This window comes from Sylvia atricapilla, chromosome 17 (genome assembly GCF_009819655.1).
Source record: "Sylvia atricapilla isolate bSylAtr1 chromosome 17, bSylAtr1.pri, whole genome shotgun sequence".
Taxonomy (NCBI): Eukaryota; Metazoa; Chordata; class Aves; order Passeriformes; family Sylviidae; genus Sylvia; species Sylvia atricapilla.
In genome coordinates, this window is record NC_089156.1 from 8,418,242 (window position 1) to 8,440,289 (window position 22,048).

General features: G+C 45.1%; 2 protein-coding genes, 1 long non-coding RNA gene and 1 other non-coding gene across 4 annotated transcripts in view; all 4 read right to left on the minus strand.

Moving 5' to 3' along the window:
- EP400 (E1A binding protein p400) overlaps positions 1–4,585 on the minus strand; it is a 46,981-nt gene extending 42,396 nt beyond the window's left edge. Inside the window, exons 1-2 of the mRNA XM_066331478.1 lie at positions 4,475–4,585; positions 1,156–2,508 (exon numbers count right to left, since the gene is read on the minus strand). Of these exons, the coding sequence (XP_066187575.1) occupies positions 1,156–2,478 (1,323 nt within the window). The 5' untranslated portion in view covers positions 2,479–2,508; positions 4,475–4,585. The remainder of the gene's footprint in view (positions 1–1,155; positions 2,509–4,474) is intronic.
- A 1,386-nt stretch (positions 4,586–5,971) lies between these two features.
- On the minus strand, positions 5,972–7,901 carry LOC136368956 (uncharacterized). Its single transcript, XR_010744933.1, has 3 exons — positions 7,695–7,901; positions 6,504–6,627; positions 5,972–6,033 (listed from the first exon to the last, which is right to left on the minus strand). It is a non-coding gene; the product is annotated as an uncharacterized lncRNA (long non-coding RNA).
- LOC136369148 (small nucleolar RNA SNORA49) lies at positions 7,174–7,312 on the minus strand. The gene has a single exon (XR_010744963.1). It is a non-coding gene; the product is annotated as a small nucleolar RNA SNORA49 (small nucleolar RNA).
- A 7,668-nt stretch (positions 7,902–15,569) lies between the features above and the next one.
- On the minus strand, positions 15,570–20,992 carry PUS1 (pseudouridine synthase 1). The gene is made up of 5 exons (XM_066331480.1): positions 20,355–20,992; positions 19,384–19,521; positions 19,018–19,120; positions 18,071–18,768; positions 15,570–16,006 (listed from the first exon to the last, which is right to left on the minus strand). Exons 1-5 carry the CDS (start codon positions 20,964–20,966, stop codon positions 15,956–15,958), a joined length of 1,602 nt encoding a protein of 533 aa, XP_066187577.1. The 5' UTR covers positions 20,967–20,992; the 3' UTR covers positions 15,570–15,955.
- Positions 20,993–22,048: the final 1,056 nt, after the last annotated feature.

The window sequence follows — 22,048 nt, forward strand, 5'->3', positions numbered from 1 at the left end:
TATAAAGTAATGGTTCCTTCAAAATTGTCAATAACTGTAGCAAGCAGAAATGTATTTTCCTAGTCAATGAGTTCAGACAACAAAGCAATGAATAAATTAAACTTCAGCCATTATTCTGTTAAAATTTCCCACAAATTCCAGCTGAAGGCATGATTGCTAATGATTCATACCTAACAGTCATCAAATTTCAGTGAAGGCACTCATTTCCCAAAGGTATTGAAAGCAACACGAGGTTCTTTACATAATACTGGTTCTTCTACAAACTGGCAGCTATACATCCTTAGATATTCTCACAAATTTTAGAAGATATTTATGAGTGCCAAGTGGTGCAGGAGCATCATTTCTATCTACCCTGCTGCAACCCCTTGCCATGTTGGCTTGTGGGCAGGCTCTGCACCAGACCAGTGCTCCAGCACCCACAGGTGGGCACAAACGTGCAAGAAAAGCTGCACAGCACCTGCTTGTGGCAAGCTTCTTTCAAGTTCTTTGCCATTAATAAACAGTGAATTCAAGCTAGTTAGTAATTTAAACCTTTGCATAAGTAACAAAGTGAACTTGTTAAGGTCCAGTCTGTAAGTGCTGGTTGTTAATCCTTTATAAACAGCAACTCACACACAGAGCTCCAGAGCACCCTGAATAATGTAATACATGACCCTGGACCCTCACACATGTTCTCCCTCACTAATTAGATTAATTCACTTCTTTTGTTGGCTGCAGCAACACTGAACTTCAGTAACATCTATGATTAGAAGTCACATGAGTCAAGTTAACCTCTTGCAATGCTTTTGCTCATTCTTTTCTAGTTTCTCCAAGTCTAGTTAAGTGAAATTCAAACTGCAATTCCTAGATATAACCATTCTGAGAACTTAAAACCATTTCCACATTTCTACCATCTTTATTTGTGTGCAACTAGGACAGTTAAAGCTTCTTCTCGATTCTTTTATTTTAAATCCATAAATCTAACAGCACACTCAAACTGACCCATCAAATCACACTACCCAGCAGAACTGCATTCTCTCAGGCCAACTATTTTATGAAAAAATGCCATATGTCATCCAGCAAAAATGATTTTTCATGTCCTGTCCCATTCTTTAATACCTCACAATCCCAGTGCTACAACATCATCTATGATTTTATACCAAAAAAGTTTCTTACCTCATCATTGATGACCTCAGATTGTTCTTCCTCTTCTTCCTCCTCCAGATCCAAGTCATTTTGCCTCAGGTATGCTTGCAGAGGAACACAGTGTTTCTTCTTAAAAGCTAAAAAGTCCATCATATTCCCTTGAAGATGTTGCAGGAAAAACAGTTCAATCAAACATTCCTTAAAAGTTTCCTTAAGAATTTCCATCTGCTTGTGGTGATGATCCAAACACAGTTTTCTCATTTGAGCAGTTTCCTGGTTGGCAGGAGGAATCTCCTCCAACTTTTTGGGTTGTTTTTTCACTGCTGTGCTAGCTGTAGGAGTGAGAGGAAGACTCGACAGCCCCTGTGGCACAGTGGCCCGTGAAGGACTCGTGGGAGGAGGAGGTGATGTCATTCCAAACGCACTCGGTCCTCCAACTCCTGCTATCAATCCACCAGAAGTCCTGTCAAATCCAATGGGTCTGCTCAGCTGCTGCCCTTGAAGCACTTGCTGCTGCTGTTGCATGAGCTGCCCTTGGATAATATTGCTGATTTGGGGCGGCAAGCTGGTCGTTGTGATGTGGCCTGGGCTAGTCAGAGATTGCATATTCGCCCCGCTGGCCACGGGGCTCTGAGGGCCCAGGTGGTGGATGGTGCCCCCAGACTGCGAGTGAGGCTGCGACAGCCTGCGCTCCCTCACGGTGGCGGGCGTCCCGGACGATGGGAGCTGCACTTGAGCAGCGGCTCCTTGAGCAATCTGCGCGATCCCCGGCCCTTCCTGGTACACGAAGTGTCCTCCGTTGGAAGGGCTCAGGCTGATCTGCCTGACGAGCACGCTGGCGTCCACAAAGCCTCTGGTGGGGCTCTGGCCGCACATGCCCAGGCCGGGCCCGGGGGTGCCGGCCCGCACGCTGGGCAGCGCCTGCACCGGCACCGGGCTGGGCTGCGTGGGGCTCTGCGACTGCACCTGCTGAGGCAGCGGCGACGTGACCTGGATGTACGACGGGGATCCATGCTCAAAGCGCCTCTGCTGGGGGCTGAACTGAAAGCTCGGAGACGTCGGGTTGGGCAGCGGCAGCGGGGTGAGAGTTATCTGCTGGTTCCCCGAGGCCACCGGGCCCACGTTCTGCAGGGTGATGTTCACGTTCTGCCCCGCCACCGGGCTCCGGCTCATGATAAACTGCTGGATTTGGTAACTGGGCGACTGCGGCGCCGAGGGACTCGCAGAGGGAGCAAAAGAGGCCGCGGGGGACTGGGGTAAATTTGCCTGTTGTTCTTCCCCCTCACTGCCTGTGAAGGACCTGGATCTCTGGAGCTGGCGCTGCGCATTCTGAGGACCATTGCCATGGTGCATTCTCACTGATCTAAGGTTTTACAGTATACTCTAAAGAAATACACAAAAACAGACATTCAGGGGAGGTAAAAAACTCTTCTGCGACTGAAACTATGTAGCTACAACTAGAAAGAGTACCTAATAGTAATGAGTCTGTTATCCTGGTTTTGCAGTTACTTAAAATGTTTCAAATGATCCAAAACGCTCAGCACAACAAAACCTCACTTAAATCCCTCATAAATTTCTCTAGCTAATACTGCTATTGAACAGTCTTACAAATGCTGTTCCCTTTAGCTAGGCAGAGTGACTTCAAATAGTAACAAAAAACCAAACAAAACTTTTTCCCTTGCTGTGGAACTTCAAGAAATTACAGTCTCCAGTACCAAAGGCATCTACTCTTTTTTCGTGTTCATTATCACCCATGTTTCAGTGCTTTTAACTCTTAATATAAAGTTATTGTAAACATAACTGCTAAAAAGAATAGTCCATTGTTTCAATAGCAACTAAAAATAAGAAAATGGACAGACTATTCAACTTTATTGTTGAAGCTACTGATGGCCAAGTCATCTAAACATAAGTAAAACTACTACACTTGATGTTAACTTTGCCTTCTCTTTCCTTTAGAACACATAAAGAGATGAAAATTAACCAAATCTGCATTTCATTTAAAATGCTGTTTATTGAGTCAACCACCAAGAAATCCCAAAACGTTTTTGCTTTGTATTTCAATAACACACAAACAAAAATTCCAACGACATGCACTGACAGGTAAATTCAGGGCTGGGAGTCACACAGAAATAGCAGCAAGAGAAAATGAAACCTGATGGGTTGTTCTTTTTTTCTTTCCTTTCAAAATCTCTCTCCTCTTTCGAAAGCAACACTTTCATTTTTAGCATTTCAGGCCCAACATACACAAACATGCCGCCACTCCTTTGTGTTGCTCACTCCAAGTTGGTCGCAAGTGGCAACAGGCAGCGGCACTCCGGCAGGCAGCACTACCGGGAAGCGGTGGGATGCAGCGAGCGCTGCCGCCTCTCCCGTTCCTCCGCTGCCCCGGCAGGCAGCAGCACATCACAACCCTCCGCTCCCCTGTCCTGCGCTATCTGCAGCGATCTGCCCAAGCCCTGGGGACGGAGATATTCCCTTCCTTGCCCCAGGAAACAGGCGGCTGTCCGGGAAGGTGGAGCAAAGCAGCGCTGTCACACTAGTGCCAGCAGCGACAGGGGACCGAGAGCACAGGACCTCCTGCGCCGGGGGTACCGGGGAGCGCAGCCGGCACAGCGGCTCCTCCGGGCAGCTTTCAGCTGTCCTGCACCGGGGCTCATCCCGGCGAGTTCCGCCTCTCCTGCACCGGGGCTCCTCCGGGCGGGTCTCGCCTCTCCCGCTCCGGGGCTCATCCCGGCGGGTTTCAGCTCTCCTACACCGCGGGGCTCATCCCGGCGGCTCTCGGACTCCCCGAAGCTCAAACCTGAGCGAGCTCCCTCAGCAGAGCGGGAAAGGGAAAAAACTGCACTCTTTACAGGCCCCTTTTCCAAAAGATTTAACAATACTGCAATTCTTCGAGGTCTTGTGGTTATTTCACAGCGCTGATACCAAATAATTAAAATAATAAGACCTTGTTGCTGGTGGTATCGCTTGAATCTTAATTACCCGCACCTCACTAGCACTTACGGCCCTAGTGAAAACACTTAATTAATTACAGGCCGATAAGGGAGGTCCCGAAGCAGAGATCGCCTTTTGTGTGCGAGCAGCGCGGCGGGGCCGCCCGGGCCGGGGCCGAACCACAGCCCCGCCGCCGCTCCGCGGAGACTCCCCCCGCCCGGGGCTCCCCCCGCCGGGGCCGCGCTCCCCCGGCCCGGCCCGGCCCGGCCCTGCCCGCCCCGCGTCCCCCGCCCGGCGCCAGGAGGGCCCGTCCTTCCGCGGCCGGCCCCGGTGCGGCGGCGGGGCTGCCGGGAGCCGTCCGGGGCGGAGCGGGGCGCGCAGCCGGGCCCGGGCGGGCCCCGCGGGCCGCACTTACCGCGGGCGCCGCGGGTTCCATTCGCTGCGGGCAGGAAGCGCGGGCGGGGGCGCCGCTACCAGCGCCGGCAGGAGACAAACCGCGTCCCGCCGCGCCTGCGCCGCCACCCGCGGGCCGCGCCGCGCCTGCGCCAGCGCTGCGCCTGCGCCCACCGCGAGGCGGCCCGCGGCTCCTGTCGCGATAGGAACGGGCTCGGCGACAGGCAGAGAAATGATATTTATTGTAGCAGAGGCCGGGGAGGGTGAAGGTACAACAAAGGGTAGTTGCTGTCCGCGCAGGGAGCAGGGCTGTCAAACGCGGTGTGAAATCCTCACTTGCAGCTCGCGGGGCTGAACTCCTCAGGGCAGGAGACTGGGAGCGCCGGGAGCGGGGCCAGCCGAGGGAGACAAAGGTGATGGAGGGGCTGGGGCATCTCTCGTGCGGGGAAAGGCTGGAGGAGCCGGCGCTGTTCAGCCTCGGGAAGAGGCGGGGGGCAGGCGCCCCCATCCCTGTCGGTGTGTGCAGGGAGGCTCAGAGCACGGGCCGGCCCTGCCCGCTGGGGCCAGCGAACAGGACAGGAGACAACGGGCACGCACTGGTGCTCTGGAGGTTCCAACCTGGACATGAGGAAGGACTTCTGGCACATCAGGTGGAGCGATACTGAAGCACTTCAGGCTTTTCTTTACATCAGCACGAGCACAGATTTGGTTCTTGGACAGTCATTACTAATTTACCTTAAGGCTAAATAAAGGTCAGCACAGAGCCTTTGATAAGAAAGTCCCGATGAAATCTATTCGTGCTTGAGAGAAAACAAATTCAATCAGACCACCAGTGATTTACTCTTAAATCTGAGAAAAAATACTGAGAGTAGAAGTAAACTTACAGAAATCTATTTGAGGAATTTCTTTTTCTAGTAGTCATTGTCACCAACTCGAAGTGATTTACACAGATTTGAATACACTCAGAATTCTGGTCTTTAGCACAGGGCTTGTCTAACACCTGCATTCTGAGATAAATACAAAGTGAAGGCTTAGGTACCAAAAACACATTATCAAAAGTGCCCTGTCTTAAAATTCATAGTTATCAATAGTCTTGACTGAAGACAATTCATATCCTATCACTTAAAATAAAGAGCTCCCCTCCTTTATTTTTAACATACTGGTAGTGCAAAATGATACATCCATGGTTATACTGTCATAACATTGGGGAAATTCTTATTCCTAAGTGTATGGAAATGCAATAAATATCACTTCTATTAGTCATACTGTTAGAAGAAGGAATTTACTAACATTTGCTTGTATACCAAGCTGTTCAAAATTCTAAAATCTAGTTATGTTTCGCTTAGAGTACTGTGTGAGTGTTTACTAACAGCAATGAGAAATTAAAAAAAAAGAAAAAACAAAAAAGACCCCAGAAGGCTCCAGCTCTTCACAAGGCAAAGCAAGTTTCAACTTAAATAACATCTTTAATGTTACAGTACCTGAGATAAAAAGTCTGTTGAACAATCCTCTCCCTGAGCAGCCAGTTTGTTTAATACTTTTTTCAACAGTCTCTCTTCAATAGAATCACCACTTACAAGCCTGTAAAACAAAGAAACCCATTACAACATTCCTTGTGCTCTCAGCATATCCTTCCAAGAAAAGAAACAGTCACTTGAGAGAAGCTTTCAAATACACCTTAGAAGTGCACAAACAGCATCTCATCACTGGTGGATCTGAAATCCAACGATAATCAAGAATGACATTTCTTGTTTATCAAGGGCTGAAAACACCCACATTTATTTTGGCTGTTCCAGCACAGAAGCCCAGATGGTTTGTTAGATGAAAGAGGGAGGGAAAGACAGGAACAGAAGCAGCAGTGCAGAAAGGACAAGGTTTTCATTTTCACTCTAGTCTGAAGGAAGGGGTATGATACAATCTTTGAAAGGATCTTTAAAGATCAAGTTACTTAAACTAGAAGGGTGACCTCAACCAAAAATACCAGTTTCACCCCAAACCATCTTCTCTCTACTTTTAATTTTAAAACAGCGATTTCTTAGCATGAAATTCACCTGTATGTGTGGATATCTCTGCCTCTTGCAATTTTGTCACACCATCCCTTAGTCTTTGTGTCCATCAGCAGATGTAAATCAGTGTCACAGAAGACAACAATACTCACATCTGTGTGACTGACACCTGTGGAAGGAGAGTGGGAAGACAGGATAGCACAGAAGGATCCCTTTTTTATTAAGTTTTTTATGAATTCCTACAATGGGGAAACAAGCAACTTAATTACAAATTCCTATATAATAAAGGATAAATCTCTAAACCAACTTTTTCTGACAGAGTGAGAAGATTGGGAAAATTGCTTTCTTATTACTTCCCCAACCTATATTAAGCATGCAAACATTTCAAGTTATCTGACTGCCCACATTACAGATCTACACAATTCATAGTTTATCTGTCTACCATTAAAGCCATTAATTTATGGTGCCAGATAAAAATCTAAAGATCTATTATAGTAATCACATCATGTCCTATGACTAAGCACACTTGACTGAGTTGTTATTCCTGTACACTCTCCATAATTTTTCTTGTCTATTGACTAAATCAAATCCCTTCTCTTGTGCTGCCTGATGTTGCTTTAAGGCAAAGTATTCTTTTATGTTTTATACTGCATCTAACAGAAAGCACAATGATGCAATTTGGAATAAAAAGTAAGAAAAACTTCAATATATTGGTAATGTTTGCTCAAATTGTAGGCCCCAGAGGATACACAGAATCTTACTGGGGAGGGAAAGGAGCATACTTTCAATTTATCCTCAGGCAATGCCAGGGCACTCTACGAATAATAAAAGCCCCTGGAGTAAGGCTGAGGAACTGCCAACATAAAAACACTAAATACACTTAAAGTATTAACAATGTAAATAGCTACAGATAATGAAAAGCAAAAGCAATTAATTAATCAAATGGCTATTGTAAAAAAGAAAATCTGCATTTGAAGCACAAATTGCTCATAAACGTAGGATAACAAGTGGCATCCTCCTTGGAAACACTCTAGATGCCTCAGCAAACAGTAATATGACTGACATATTTCATATATAATTACATATTTGTGCTACAGCTACATACATAATTTGCTTCAGTAAGTAAGGAAATTATGCAAATGAATCTTGCAAATGTATTATTAGTCTTCCCTTTAGCTTTTTCCCTCCCACCATGAGCATGCACTCACTATTAGCTTGAGTAAGAGATCCTCTTACCAGACAATGCCAGCTGTGAGCACCACTCTTACTAACTCTCACTCATGTGAGGAAATGGAAATTCAGGAAAAGCTCCAGGATGCTGAGCACTGCAATCACCTGTGTCAAAATCAGCATCTGCTCTCCCTTTTGCTTTCAGCTTCCAAAGCAGGACAGCCAGAGCTCCCAGCTTGCCTGGTTATCAATGAGAACCTGAAGGTCACACTCACAATTAGAGACAGCCCCTGCACACAGTGGAGGGTGTTGCAAACCTGACTCACACTGCACCAGCTCTGCTCCTCCAGACTGAACTGCAAGAGCGCCATTCCATGGGTCCACGTGTGAGAAGGATCTGCTCCATAGAAACCTGGAGGAGCAACAGCTACAGCTGGGAACACACACAGGTCTCTATAAAACAAATCAAAACCTTTCATCCTGATTTTTAACCACTCAGGCTATTAACTACTCAAAAGCAGTAATATTTGCAAAGAGGCACAAAGCACCTGGCTAAAGGTAATAGAAAGTAAATCAGGACATGAAGTTTTATGTTGACATCGAGTAAATGCAAAAACACAGAAAAAGAAATTGCCACTACCCATAAAGCTTCCAAGAGAAGCTTATTACAACTCCTACTTTTTTTTTTTTTTTTTGTCAGCATTAACACAACAAATACTAGATATGTCAAAATAAAGTAGAATTGTTATATAACTAATAACAGTTGCCATGGAACTATTGAGAGTTTCAGATCCTAGAATGATCCAAAATTATACATCTGAGATAAATACGTTCAGCATAGAGGAATGTCGCCTGCAAAAAGGATAAAGCAAGGCAGCCTACTTTTCATTTATCATTTAGAGTTGTTCACATAAATACCCTGTTTAGGAAGGTAGCACACACCATCAAATCTGTGCAAAGACTGCACATGGATTTGTATCAATACCTGGTAATAACATCCTTCAGGGCAATCTGCTGCTGTTCCAGTGTCAGAATGAATTCCTGCAGTGGAGCCTCTGAAGTGCTGGAATACTGAAGGCAATTTGCAAAGCCAGCCCAGCATCACTTGTTAATCCTGGCAGAACAATGCTGAGAGATTTTTCTTTCACTGATTCAAGAGCAAGTTTCCAATGGGTCTCTGCCATACAGGGAGGTTCTGGAACAATGACACTCATTCCAGAAGTATATTTTGCCCAGTTGTTCCTTTAGTTGTTTTTTTTTTTTTTTCTCCTGGGATACCCTTTAAATTCAAAATTCTTTTCTGAATCTACTGTGACCAGATGAAGCTTATGCAAAAAACAAAGTTGAAAATAAGGATAATTTAGTTCATGCAAAAGTTCTATGAATGGAGAAGAGAATAGGAGAAAAGTTGACACTTGTGATACAAGGACAAATGTTAGCTTTGGTATTGCAATGAAAAATAAATCTGCTTTCCTACTCTCTGCCTACTGGCAAAAATATTATTTTTAGTCAGTAATCTGAGCTGAAAGAGATACCCAGCTGAAGAGCATATGGCAGGAGGGATTCTGCTTCCCTCAACACACAGAAGAAACACACTATACTGTAAAATTCAAGTACACCAAATGCTCTGATGCTCCAGTCGTCTCTGAAGCATTACATGGAAGGGGCATAACAGAACTCCCACATCCCTTAGTCATCTCTGGAGTCTGGAGACAGCAAGAACTCCCCAGAAGATGCTAATATGGGTCAAACTTCTTAATGAAGCAAAGCTTTAACTATGGGTATGGTGTCAAAAACACTGCAGTTGTAAGAGCTGATTTCACAATAACTGTTTTGTGTACATTACTTCCAGGAAACCAAAGATGCCTAAACAGAAGAAGAACGAGTTCTTTTTCTGTTTTGCATATATACTTGAACTCTCACTTCCAAGTCCTTAATTTCATTAACTGCCAATGCTCTCTTCTGGCAGAACAGCCTAAGGACACCAGTGCAGGACATCCTCCTTGTCACCTGTCACAGCCACATGTCACATAAGCTGTCTTGGGCTTCTCTAACCCTACTCTTCTCATTTCAGGCTGATTTACTGTAAAATTTAACTCTACATTGCTCTACAGCAGAATTATGTTTGCTCCAAGACTCAAAACTGATCCCTCCTAACTTCTCTTCTGAGGGAAGACTCAAGAGCAAAAAACAAACAAGCTCAAAAATTAAAGAAGCATTTTTTCTCCCTCTTTCCTTCCCTCTCCTCCCTACAAAAAAAAAAAAAATCTTGTGTTTTGCAAGTACATCTGAAAATTAACTAAAAGGAGAAGATTTTAATTATTCTGCTTAGGAAACTCTACTCCAGAAGTAATTTTCAGTGTTGGATCAAAACCACAAGTGACTTCAACTCTGGAGTGTGGCCAGAAAGATCAAAACTGAGCTTTCATAAATGAAAAGAACTATTAAGCAGTAAGCACTCAGCTTTCCCTCAGAAGGCTGAGGGAGAAGACTTTAAAGGCATTAAGTCTTTAGCAGTGATCAGTTTGGAAACAAAAGATTAAAAAAGAAACCATTCTGGATGGACCCTCTCAGCCCTCACAAATATTACTCTTTTTCACCTGTTACTTTAAAAAAAAATCAATAAAAAATAAATCAATCACCTGAACACTACATACCTATTTGGTTGAGGCTTCAGTGGCTCAAGCCTGGGTGATGAAGGGGAGCAGGAGATCTCCTCAATAAGTTTTCCAGTTACCTTCAGTTTTGGCAGCATTTGTGCTTCATAACAAGTAATTTGGTTTTCCATCCCAATCACATCAGAGAGACCAGTCTGTATGCTTAAGTTATAATAAAAAAAAAAAAAAAAAACCACACCCACGAAGTAAAGAAATATTTTACTACTATTCAGCTGTAGTTTAAAAAAACATGATAATAATAATACCACAGTATCAGAGAATGATGAAAAAGCTGCCAGCTGATGGCAGAATTAAAGTGGAACGTGGAAGAGCCACGTGTCATGTGACTTTGCAGAGAGCAGCTGCCGTTACTTTAAAAGGCTCCACGAACCCACAGCATGGAAATAGGGCACTGGGATCATGTTACCAGGAGTCACAAACAGGGCAGCACCCTCAGATGACAAGCTCTGCAGTTAATTCAATGCTCGTCATTCAAACATTTCCCTTTGTGGAACTGGCATTCCAGACCCATCTATTCCCACCTTGACACATTAACCCTAAAATAAAACCATAAAATTATTTTAAGTTTTTACCCAGTTCTAGCTAAAAAGCACATTTCTAAAAAAAGAAAATAATTATAATCCCTTTAGGAGCCCTGTTTATAGTTTACAAACAGTGGAGAGGCAACCACAAAATCCCAGATCCTCAGTGATCACATCCTTACCATGAAAATGCTGCTTATTCTTTTCTGGTTGAAAATATTAAATTCACATTACTCTCTTGGCAGTTATCATCTTTCATCTTCTTTCTTGAAAACAATCAGTTGCCATTTACTGCATTTCTTCCAAAAGATAATCATGGTGTGATTTGTGCTGTGGGGACTCATGGAGTTTGGGCAGATGTTTCAGAGACCATAAACCTTTTTTCCTCAGTGCTGTTATTTGCTGCAGAATTTCATTTGCCTTCAAGTAAACATAATTAAAATTACATTTTCTACTGCACAACACAAAAGCAAGACAGACACTGTGAAAAATGTTAAAATGTCACGTGGATAATCAATAGAAATGATTATCCAACCCTTGGAAACATTCCGTGGTGTTCGAAGTTGCAGTTTATTAAAAGGTAATGAATAATGTATTTTGTGCAGCTTTTTGTAAAGTCTCTAAAGGACTTTGTGAGGCAGCAGTAATACAAGAAATCAGAAGAGAAGCTTGGGATGCAGAGCTACTCAGTCTTGAGAACTTTTGTTTTTCCTCCTAAAATATAGTACCCCTCTCATCGAAGTGCTGGCTGATTCAGTGAGAAATTTCACAGAATTTAAATACTCTGCCAGATGGCAGATGGACAAAATTCTCTAAAAAGTTTATATAAAAGCACATTTAGCTTCTGGCATTTTTATTAACACATGTAAGCATCCTGCAACTGCTGGCAAGTCAGCATAAGCTGCACAAATTTTCATTGTCATCCCTCCTCCCCCCTTCTTCTAAAATGGCGCATAAATATTTAAAATAATGGATTCTGTTTAATTAAATCTCCTTCTAGGACTTCATTACAAGAACAAATGCTACTTCCCCAGAGAATGTGTCTTATTCCTTCTCACCCCTTTGCTTTCCTCAAGAAAAATCATGTATATCTGCAGCACTAATTAAAACCAAATGAGAGACACAGGTATCCACAGAGCATTCTAAATTTAAATGAAGTCTTTTTGTAAAGAAAGATTTATATCCAGCTGAGCTGTACCACAGCTGTCTGGAGCAAATTATGAAGCTTGGCAAAGTCATCTGCAAAAAACTACTGGAATTATTTGCTCCTCTTTCCCCAGGCTAAAGTGCTAAGTTCCACCCACAAAGTCTCCACACAAAACACCAAGGTCAACACTGCCCACACAAGATAATACACAAATGTTGTATAATATAAACATTGTATAATATAAAAATGTACCTGTTGTTGTGAGGGAACTGGAGCTGGGACCACAAGCACATGGTTCTTATCTCAGCCTGCTGGTTGTACCTGCTGGGGCAGAACTGGGTTCCTGCTGTGTGCAGCAGGTAAGGAATTAAGCAAACTTGACAAATTTGGTCCATTTTGCTGTTGGCTTTCTTCTTTGCTAATCTGCTGAGCCACTTGAGGGACAGGAGACATTCCACCTGCAGAGAGACTTCAAAAAAAAAAAAAAATTGCAATTTCAGTAAAGAAAACAGTGAAATGACAAAGAGAACCAAAGAAAGTGGCAATACAGCCTGTGTTTCCACCACACCCCAATACACCTGCCTGCCTGGAAGCCCTGAAGGTGTGACTCAATCAGCATGCCAGTCTAGGATGTACTTACCCACTCTTCCACCTGACAAGATCTTTGTTAACAACACCCTGCAGAGAGCTGACAACTACACAACCGATCTCTATCAGGGTATCAAATGACCAAAAGGGAAAAATTTCATGCAACAACATTAATTAAGGAAAGCAACAAATTAGGCTCAGAGGGTACAATTTTAAACCCAATGCCTGCAAAATGAGATGTGCACCACTTACTAGGATCTCTAAGATTTTCTCCAGAGGGTTTTTAAAATGTGTAACAATTGGCAGTAGATATAATGTTACAATTACAGAAAATCTCATTAAAGCAATTATCTTTAATTAAAAAGCTTAAAACTTACATTTAATCTTGAGTCATTAATATAAGCATTAGATGTACCAGCATTATTTTAAAGTTCGTGACTTTTTTTTTTTTAAATTGCTGTCAGAACTAATTATGAGTCTCTTTGTGAAGTACTATTTTGGAACTGAAATAAAGTTAACCTAATAAAGTATCTCATTATCAATAAAACGGTGCATTGGACTACCACTTCCAAAGCTCTATCCACTTTTTTATCTTGATTAAAATTTTACATTAGCTTTATTTTGCTACAAAATGGGGTTTACGGTTGCAGAATTGCTTCCCGCACAACTGTAAAGGGAGTTGATCTCAATGGTCACTGACCTTTTAACCCAAATTAACCACTTGAATTCTTTATCGTCCCAGTAGATTTATCCAGTTGCTTTATCTCTAGCAGCCACACCCGGAGGGCTCCTGCAGCTCACTCCGAGCCTGCACTGGCTATGTTTGTACTTTGAAGAAGATGCAGGACGGTCAAGCTTTCGGCTTCCCCCAGCGCAGGGACTCCCGGGCTGCGGTCCCGGAGAGAGGCCGGCGCTGGCACCGGCACGGGAGACGGCGGCAGCTGTGACCCGCCGGCCACCTCCAGACCTCCCGTTCCATAAAGCAGCGGGCCGGGACGGTCCATGCTGTAAAGGACATTCCAGCCCCGCTGAGCGGAGTGTCGGCGCTGCCTCGCAACAGAGCAGGCGCTAACACAGCACCGGGAGCGCGGTGCCCCGGCCCCTCACAGCGCTGCGTGCCCCGTTCTCCCGCAGCGGCACCAACCTCCCGCCACCGACGGCTGTCCCCTGTGCCTCCCCCGCACACCCTGACCTGCTCCGCACACCATGTACCCCGGTGACACCCCGCACAAGCCTGACCCGCTCCGCACACCCTCACCCTTCCCGCACCCCCTGCGCCATCCCCTGAACCCGAACCCGCCCCTCACGCCCCAGGCCCGCCGCGCTCCCCGCAGCGCCCCCTCACGGCCGCCGCCGGCCCCGGCCCCGGCCCCGGCCCCGGCCCCGCCCCCGGCCCCGCCCCGCCGCGCCGGGCGATACCATTCCCCTCCCACCGCCGGGGGGGTCACCCCGCCAAGCGCTTCCACCCGCACACAGAGGGGTAGCCGCGACCCTTAAGTATTTAGTATTGGTTTTAATGGTTTATTTCTCTCTCCAAATGAATTTTCTCTTTGATTTCAACTGTGGTACATATCACAGCTTTGGGGCCTTTATTACAAGTAGATAAAGGTTTGTTGTTGTTTTTTGGTTTTTTTTTTTTTTTTCAGATTGAAAGGCATGGAGAAGCTGAGCTTTGGATGGAAGATAATGCAGAGTAGGTCAATAGGATAGAGCAGCAAGGGATGTAAATGAAAATCCAGGCAGAAACCCTCTCCAGGGCACTTCTACACACTTGCTCTCATAAAATTGAGCAAGGCCTTCATGATAAAATGAAAAGCTCTAAAGAAAACCTCAGATACAATGAACATGTGAACCCTTTGTTAAAGACCAGCTGTGCCCCAAAAAAATCCCCCCAAATCCCCATCAACCCAAAAACCCCTGCAAAACCAAAATAATTGTTCCAGAAGGAACCATAAAATTAAAGGCTTTGGCCAAAAACCACTAAATGCAGGAACAAAGAGTTGACTTCCTCATTTTAATAAGTCCCATATTACAAAGCAAGTCTCCACACAGACTCAGCAAGGGAAGCATATCAAGCACTTGTACCAATATCCAAATGCTTGGAGTCTTGCTCCAACCTTTCAATAGTGTTCTGCAGGCTGGTAAGGCAGGAGGGTGTCATTTCTTCTGCCATCTCCACAGAGAGTTGGAAACAAGAACCAGAAATTAAACACTGAGGGGAAAAAGGAGTATGAACTCCAGAGTATGCAATTCCTGAAAACACAGAAAATTAAAATTGATTCCCAGAGGATGGCAGTGCTCAGACATGTGCCTCTGTCCATATCACTGCACACATTCCCTGTTCTGAGGAGCTTGATGGGATTGCAGAGTTCACAAACCCAGGCCTGATTAAAGCCCAGAGAATTCAGCACCATTTCTTTCACACACGCCAAGTCAACTCAACTCTGGATCCTGCAGATGGCTCAAGAGGATTTTCTCAGGCAGCAAAGGCCCAACTACACCTGGAAGTGTGGATTTATATCCTTGAACCTGCCCAAGCACAAGGGCAATGCTGGGAGGATGGCACCTCCCACAGAAAAGGTCTCATCTTGGAATGCGTGGTTCAGTCCACATTCCAAACTGAAGCCTTCTCACTGAGTAAGGAATAATTTCTTTTAGACCTGCAAAGCTCTAGAAAACACAGGAATTTGTTTCAAAACCAAGAGTTCACAGCAGTCAGCATGATAATGTGTTCCTAACCCCCAGTTTCTAAATCACAGAGTATTCTGAGTTGGAAGGGACCCACAAGGATCACCAAGTCCAACTCTTAATTGAAGGGCCCATAAAGGGATTAAATCCACAACCTTGGCATTTTTAGCACCACACTGTAACTAACTGAGTTAATCTCAGGGTCATGCATGTTATTCCATAGGAAAACCATGGATGACATGAAAAATAAAAGCCTAGATATTCAGTTTAAGTAAAGGTAAATTATTACCAGAAAATCAAAAGCTCATGAAGTCGTAACTTCATAATAAAAAAGAGTATATTAAAATGGTTTGCCCCATCTTTAAGTAGAGATTATACATATTTAAAATACTATTTTCCAAGTAAACATAATAAAAGCATTTTTCAAATAACAATTAAGATATCCTGCAGTTCAAGATTTTTTTAGAAAGCTGCTTTCCCACTACACTGTTTTCAAGTATATCAGTCAGGAGAATTGGTCAGTGGTATAAAAAGCTTCTGTTTTTTCTGCTGCACTGTCTTCCCCACCCAGTTTCTCCTGGGCATTCTCATTCTGCAAGCACACAAACTCGTGTTTCACTGGATTCCTGGATGTAGAAAGGCCACTTTTTTGTAGACAAAGGGAACTGCAAGCAGCAAGGGTGCCACGTGCAGCCACTCGCTGGCTCAGTCGGAATCATCGCCACAACCGTCGCTGCCTTCGAGATCGCTGCTCTTCTGCAAAGCAAAACACACAATGGATTGTCAGTGCTGCATCTACACCCACAGACTGACCTCAACCAAAGATTTAAACTCCTCCACGAGTATAAGGAAATAGTCCTGGCTCCCAACTCCATGGGTTAGACTCATCTGTTGGAGTAAACATCCGTGATGGGAAAGATGCTTCTCGTAACAAAAAATGTACTTTGGCTTACAACTACCAGCAAAAGAAATTTCTTCTCACTTACATTTACAACTCTAATTACAACCTGCAGTATGTGGGAAACTTAAAAGTGGGACAGTAACATGAAATGCTGATATTTAAAATAAATGCAGGTGAGACAAGTTAAATGTTTTAAGCAGGTCCTTCAAAAGCTAAGCTTGTTACATTGTCTAAAGCCAGCTTCCAGAATTTTGCTGCAGAGAATTTATGTCCAACCTGTACTGCAGATAAGCCAGGGCTCACTAATACTTGTTTAAAAGTGAAGCCAGTTCCACCAAGCAGTACTAAGGAAAAACTACAAATGTTAGAAATTTACAAGGAGATTGAAGTCAGAGTTCTTCTCTGGGAACCATTCCTTCAGGAGTAAGGCAATACGGTGCAATTAGTTTGGGGGGTTTATGTATCTTTTGAAGCAACTATTTTAACTGATATGACTGATATCAAATTATTTTTATGAAGAGAATCTAGCACAGTATATATCTATAGGCTATATGTCTGTGGTTCCCTGTTTTTCCCCTCATCACCACTTGCTGAACACTCTGAATCCCACAAATTTAACGCTGGCAATTCAATATCCTACTACAAAACAAATTCCAAGACACTCACAGAGTTGACTTCATACCAGCAAGCACAGCTCACTGAAGTGCAAACAGCACAGCTCACTGAAGTGCAAACAGCCTGTAAAATCTCAGCAGAGTCTGTCATATCATGCCTTATTTATCCTTCCCAGACAGCTTGTTCTAACTGTGATGCCAAACCCAAACTTGGTTGGGTCTCTCTGCAGGGAGCAGAAGCTGCCTCCTTCCAGGAAAACGTCAGGGATTGGGAATCTGGCAGCACCAGATCCTGCCAACATCACCAGGTACAGGACTCTGAGCCACATGGTATCTTTAGGTCACATTTAACCAAAGTGGCTTTTGCCATGACCTCCTGTCACAAACGTCCCCTCACATAGCCAGAATTCAGAAAAAAATTACCACAAGTACAAAAATAACTCTGAGAAACTTATGGTATCTTGCTTGTGCTATTCAACAAGGCTGTAAGTTTTATATTACGTGATGAAACTTTTTCTTGAACTCCAGCAAAAAATGGCAGAGACATAATTAAATCCAACATTCTGCATTTGCCACACAAAGTAATTTTAAAGCTAATTTTAAAGACTCTGATAAATGGGGAAAAGGCCATTATTTTCTTCTGAGTTGCACAGAAGTTTTAGCCCTGCCCATCATTCATTCTTCAAGGACTTGCCAGCCTTTAACTGAAATTTCCTTTTTGGCAAAAATACATTCTATGCTTTTATTGTATTGCACCTTACAGCTCACAGGAGTTCCTGCTGGCACAAATCAAATTCCACAATATCCCAGCTACTCAGACGTTGTTCTGATGGCCTATTTTCAGCTCATGGCAGAATAATTTAAAAGAGCAGGTCCTAAATTTCCCTGATCCCTAACCTTATCTGGTAACAAAATAACAATTAGCCCAAAATCAGAGAATACAAAAAGCCAGCAGGTATTTAAAGCAAACTTGTCAACCTGAAACCCAGACTCCCAAACACTTTCACAACAACAAATGCTGGCACCGTGTTCATAAATTCTGTTGCTAGTTATGATTATGCAAATTGTCTGTGCTTAAAGCTTTCCTTTCTCCCTCAACTACTCCCTGTAAAACCCTGCAAAAACAATGCTTTGTACGGTTCATTCCACTATCATCAAGTGCACAAAGACAGAAAAGATTATACACATTTCATACTCCAGATGACTGTCATTTCCACGGCATTTCATGGAAAACAAATATGTCACAAAGAAGAGGTGCTTCAACTTGACAGCTTCCATTTGTAAAATAATGGCTTCAGTCATTACCTTTGAATCTTTGTTGTTAGTTTGCATCTCAATAGCAGAGGAGTTGAAGTCATGAATGGGGAGGGTGTTTAGCCAGTTTGCCATGGATTTCTCCTCCCTCTCCGTGTTGATAATGGTAGGATAGATGTACTGCTCTTTGAAAACAGCAATCTTCTCCTCCTCCTCTGTCCATTCCAGCGGCTCATGCAGCCCATCGTTCCCAAAACGCCTGTTGTATTTTTCAAAGTGCACTTTCTCCAAAACCAGCCCAAGCCCCGGGGCTTTGGGGACGTCCACCTTCTCCTCTCCCCAGCTGCGTTCCATGATGGACTCAGCAGCATAACCTTTCACGATGGCTATCACCAGCCCAATCATCTTCCTGATCTGGTGCATCATGAAACTCTGGCCTTTCACTTGGATCACTGCAAATTCCACATTTTCCCTGACGAAGGGCTCTCCACAGTACATCTCCATGATGTACCTCTTGGCACTGGGGTCCCTGGGGCCCTTCTGTGACGTGAAGTTGTGGAAGTTGTGTGTCCCTTTGTAGCAGGCCAGCAGTTTATTGACCCTCTCAAGGGTCTCTCTGTCCAGTCTATAAAGCTCTTCCTGCACATCGTGGTCCTTATGGGCAAAGGCAAACGTTGGCAGCATGTAAGAGTAGGTCCTGGCATCACATTTGTTCTTGGAGTTGAATCCTCCAGTGACTCTCTTCAGGCCTGGATTGAAAAGTGACATTAGGTTTTTCAATCAGGAGGTTACAGATCGACTGGGATCTCAATTTTTAATATTTTTAAACAAAATACAAACAAAAAATAGTTTTGTTCAAAAGAACCCCAATTTCAAGCTAATAGAAGTGTCTTAAAACTAAACCCCTTTTAAGTAAAATTATAATGGTAAGGGAAAGACCTTCTGAAGGAGAAAGCTTTTCTTCAAAACATTTTCTCTGCCCATTTCAGTGCTCTTACCCAGAATTCTGATGTGAGAAGGAAGATGATTATTGATCTTTTCTAAGATGTCATCTATTAGCCTGACCTTCAGTGACACAATCTGTCCAGCTGCAGACACACCCTATAAAAACCAACACAAAAATCCACTTAATTATGTACTTTAGAAGCTCTACGATAGCTTCTTGCAGAATTGAAATAGCTGAATAGCAAGTTTATTTACTTGTAATTTAACTTAATAGTGAACAAAAGGAGAAGTTTCAAGCAACATTCAGTGAATAGCACCTGCTGCTGGATCTCCCTCTGTAAAATGCTTCACCAGTCCACCCCAGCAGCAGAGGTGTGTAAAGCCCAGAGTTTGGGAGAGCACAGCCCTGCCCAACCCACCTTATCTGTTCGAGCACACCTCTGGAAAGACATCTTCTTCATGTCTTCCCCGTGGTTTTCTGGGATGCATCCTGACTGAACAAGGGCAGAGACTAAGTCATCTTCAATTGTCTTGAACTGTGAAGATCCCACGTTTCTCTAAGAGGCCATACGTAGTAAAAGTAAGAAACAGAACAAAATGCAGTAACTGGATAAGTAAAGACGGAAATTTTGTTAACCAAATATTGTTGTGAAATTCTTTAAAAGTCTTCCCTCCACAGCCTTTAAGAGCCATTCTCTAACAAACCTAACTGTATTTTACCAGAGAGTGTTAATAAAACATCATTCTGATTTAGCTGTTACTGTTATGGCAAATAAGGGCTCATTTCTAATTTCACTGGGCAACACTTCTGGAGGTTTTTGATGATTCCTTCAACTGCAATACTGCCCTAGTGCCTGCAAGTTAACAGCTGCTGCTGCAAACCCATCCTCTACAAATTTTTCCTCTAGAAATCAGATTAGGTTATTTATATCTGTTCACCTTATGTGCCTGTAAGCATGAGGCTTACCGCTGGTGAAAAAAAAACTCCTTTGTTGTATAAGCATGAAAGGCTCCCTGTCTGTGTGCAAGATTGTCAGTTATCCCCTGGAGTTTTTGATACAGTCTTTAAATGTATGGAGCTTGCAGTACGTGGAGAGGAGCAGCAGATGGAGCAGGATCACCCTCTCACTGCCAGCTCTGTGCACAGACCACCCAGCACAGCCAGGTGTGGTGCTATGACAAAGCACTGTCCCTACAATCAACAGAGATGCACCACTGACTTCTAAAAATTAAGTTACTACCGAGCCATTCGAACCCATACACACACTGTTCCCCCCGGTTTTTCACACTGCAAATGCTCAAGTGTTTTCTGACCCAGGCACTCTGACTAAACCGAACGGATCCCAAAACAAAAAATAAGCTGGAGATGCTGCTTTGCCAAACCACATACTTGCATGCCATGGTAGCCTTTCCCTGAATATGCCATCAACAGCACAATCTTCCTTTTGGGTAACTTCTTATTCTGATCCTCTGCATCTTCCTCATCCGCATCACTCTTCAACCTTTTGTTCTGATGCCCGTTTTCTTCCAGCCTTTGAACCACCTCGCTGCTACTGCTGAGTCTCTTTGTCTGGCTAGCAACCGCTGCTATCAAATCCTCAGCCATTGTAAGAACCTGCAGGGGAAACAACCGCAGAGGGGACGAGCATGAATAGCACGAAACTCGGGCAGAAAGCGACAGCTCCATCCCCCGGGGCGGCAGAAGGGCACACGAACAGGTCCAAGGCAGGAAGGGCGAGCACCCCTGTTCCCCGCTAGGCCGTGTCACCATTCCCTGCAGGAGGCAAGCAGGGCCCGCGCTGCCTGGACACCCGGCGGGCCGGCTGGGAAGGCCGGCAGGGCGAGTGGCCATGGGCCCGCCCGGCCTGACCCGTCCCCGGAGCGGGGCAGGGCAGGGCCCAGCGGTACCCACGCTGCGCTGCCGCCGCCACGGCCCGGCGCACGCCGCGCTTCCCGGAGCGGAGAAGCCACAGCTGACAACCCGGAGTCCCCACCGCAGCATGGTCCCGGAACCCGCCGGGCAGGACAGGCCGCCCGCCGCCCTCAGCCCTGAGCCCTCAGCCCCGGCCCGCCGCCGCCACTCACACGGGCGCTGCGCACGGCGGCACCGCGCGGGACGCACACGTGCGCCGCTACGGCGGCCGCCAGGGGACACGCCGCGGAGGGCGAAACAGCGGGCGCCGTGAGGGGAGCGCCGTGAGGGCAGCGCCGTCCGTACAGCAAACCGAGCCCTTCCCGGATCTCCCTCTGAGTGGAAAAGGGGATGGAGTAGAGCCAGCCCTGCTCCGGGATTCGCAGTTTGGGGAGCCCGTCCTGCTTCAGTGCTGGCAGTGACCAAGGTGGGGGTATTGCCGTGCTCAGCCCCACCTCTCGAACACGGGCTCTCCGATGCCAACACAAGCCCAAACCTGTTATATTGTTAAACCGCGGGAAAGCAGGGGGAAAGGCAAACTAACATTCCGGCGGTACATGGTGGCTGTGTGAGTAAAGCAGCCCATTTTTCCTTATCCGTGGGGAAACAGGCACTGGCACAGGCAAGGGGAGGGAGTAGTTCCCAAGGCACACAGGTTTGCAGTGGAAGCTCATGGTTCCCTTCCCACAGGGATGTCGAATTTGTCCCCTTTTCCACACACCTTCTGCCAGTGTCAAGCAGGAGCACCTCTGGCTCCAGTTCCCCTCAGGTTTTCCTCCAGCCGGCTTGCTCAGGCAATCCTTGTGCCCATGTTTTATGCAGCGAGTTTTATCTGCGGTGATGCACTTCATGGGGAAGCTGAGCACAACAGGAGCCTTTACCAGGTCACAGCACGTACCTCCCAAATGCACATGGAATAGGTTTTCTACAGAGCTCCAGCGCTCTGTAAAATGGAGCTACCCAGTGGAGACATGGGTTCTCTGGCACATTGTGAGGCTGTTGTAGAAGAGCTTCATTTATCCATTCAGATGGAACACGGAAAGGCTGATGCTTCCAAGCAGGGCAGATGATCCCAGGCCTGTTATTTCAGGTAATAAGGGGAAGAAATGCAGCACGTCCTTTTTCGAACTGACTCTTGTGAGTTATTTCAGGAGTGGGATGGAGCAAAGGGA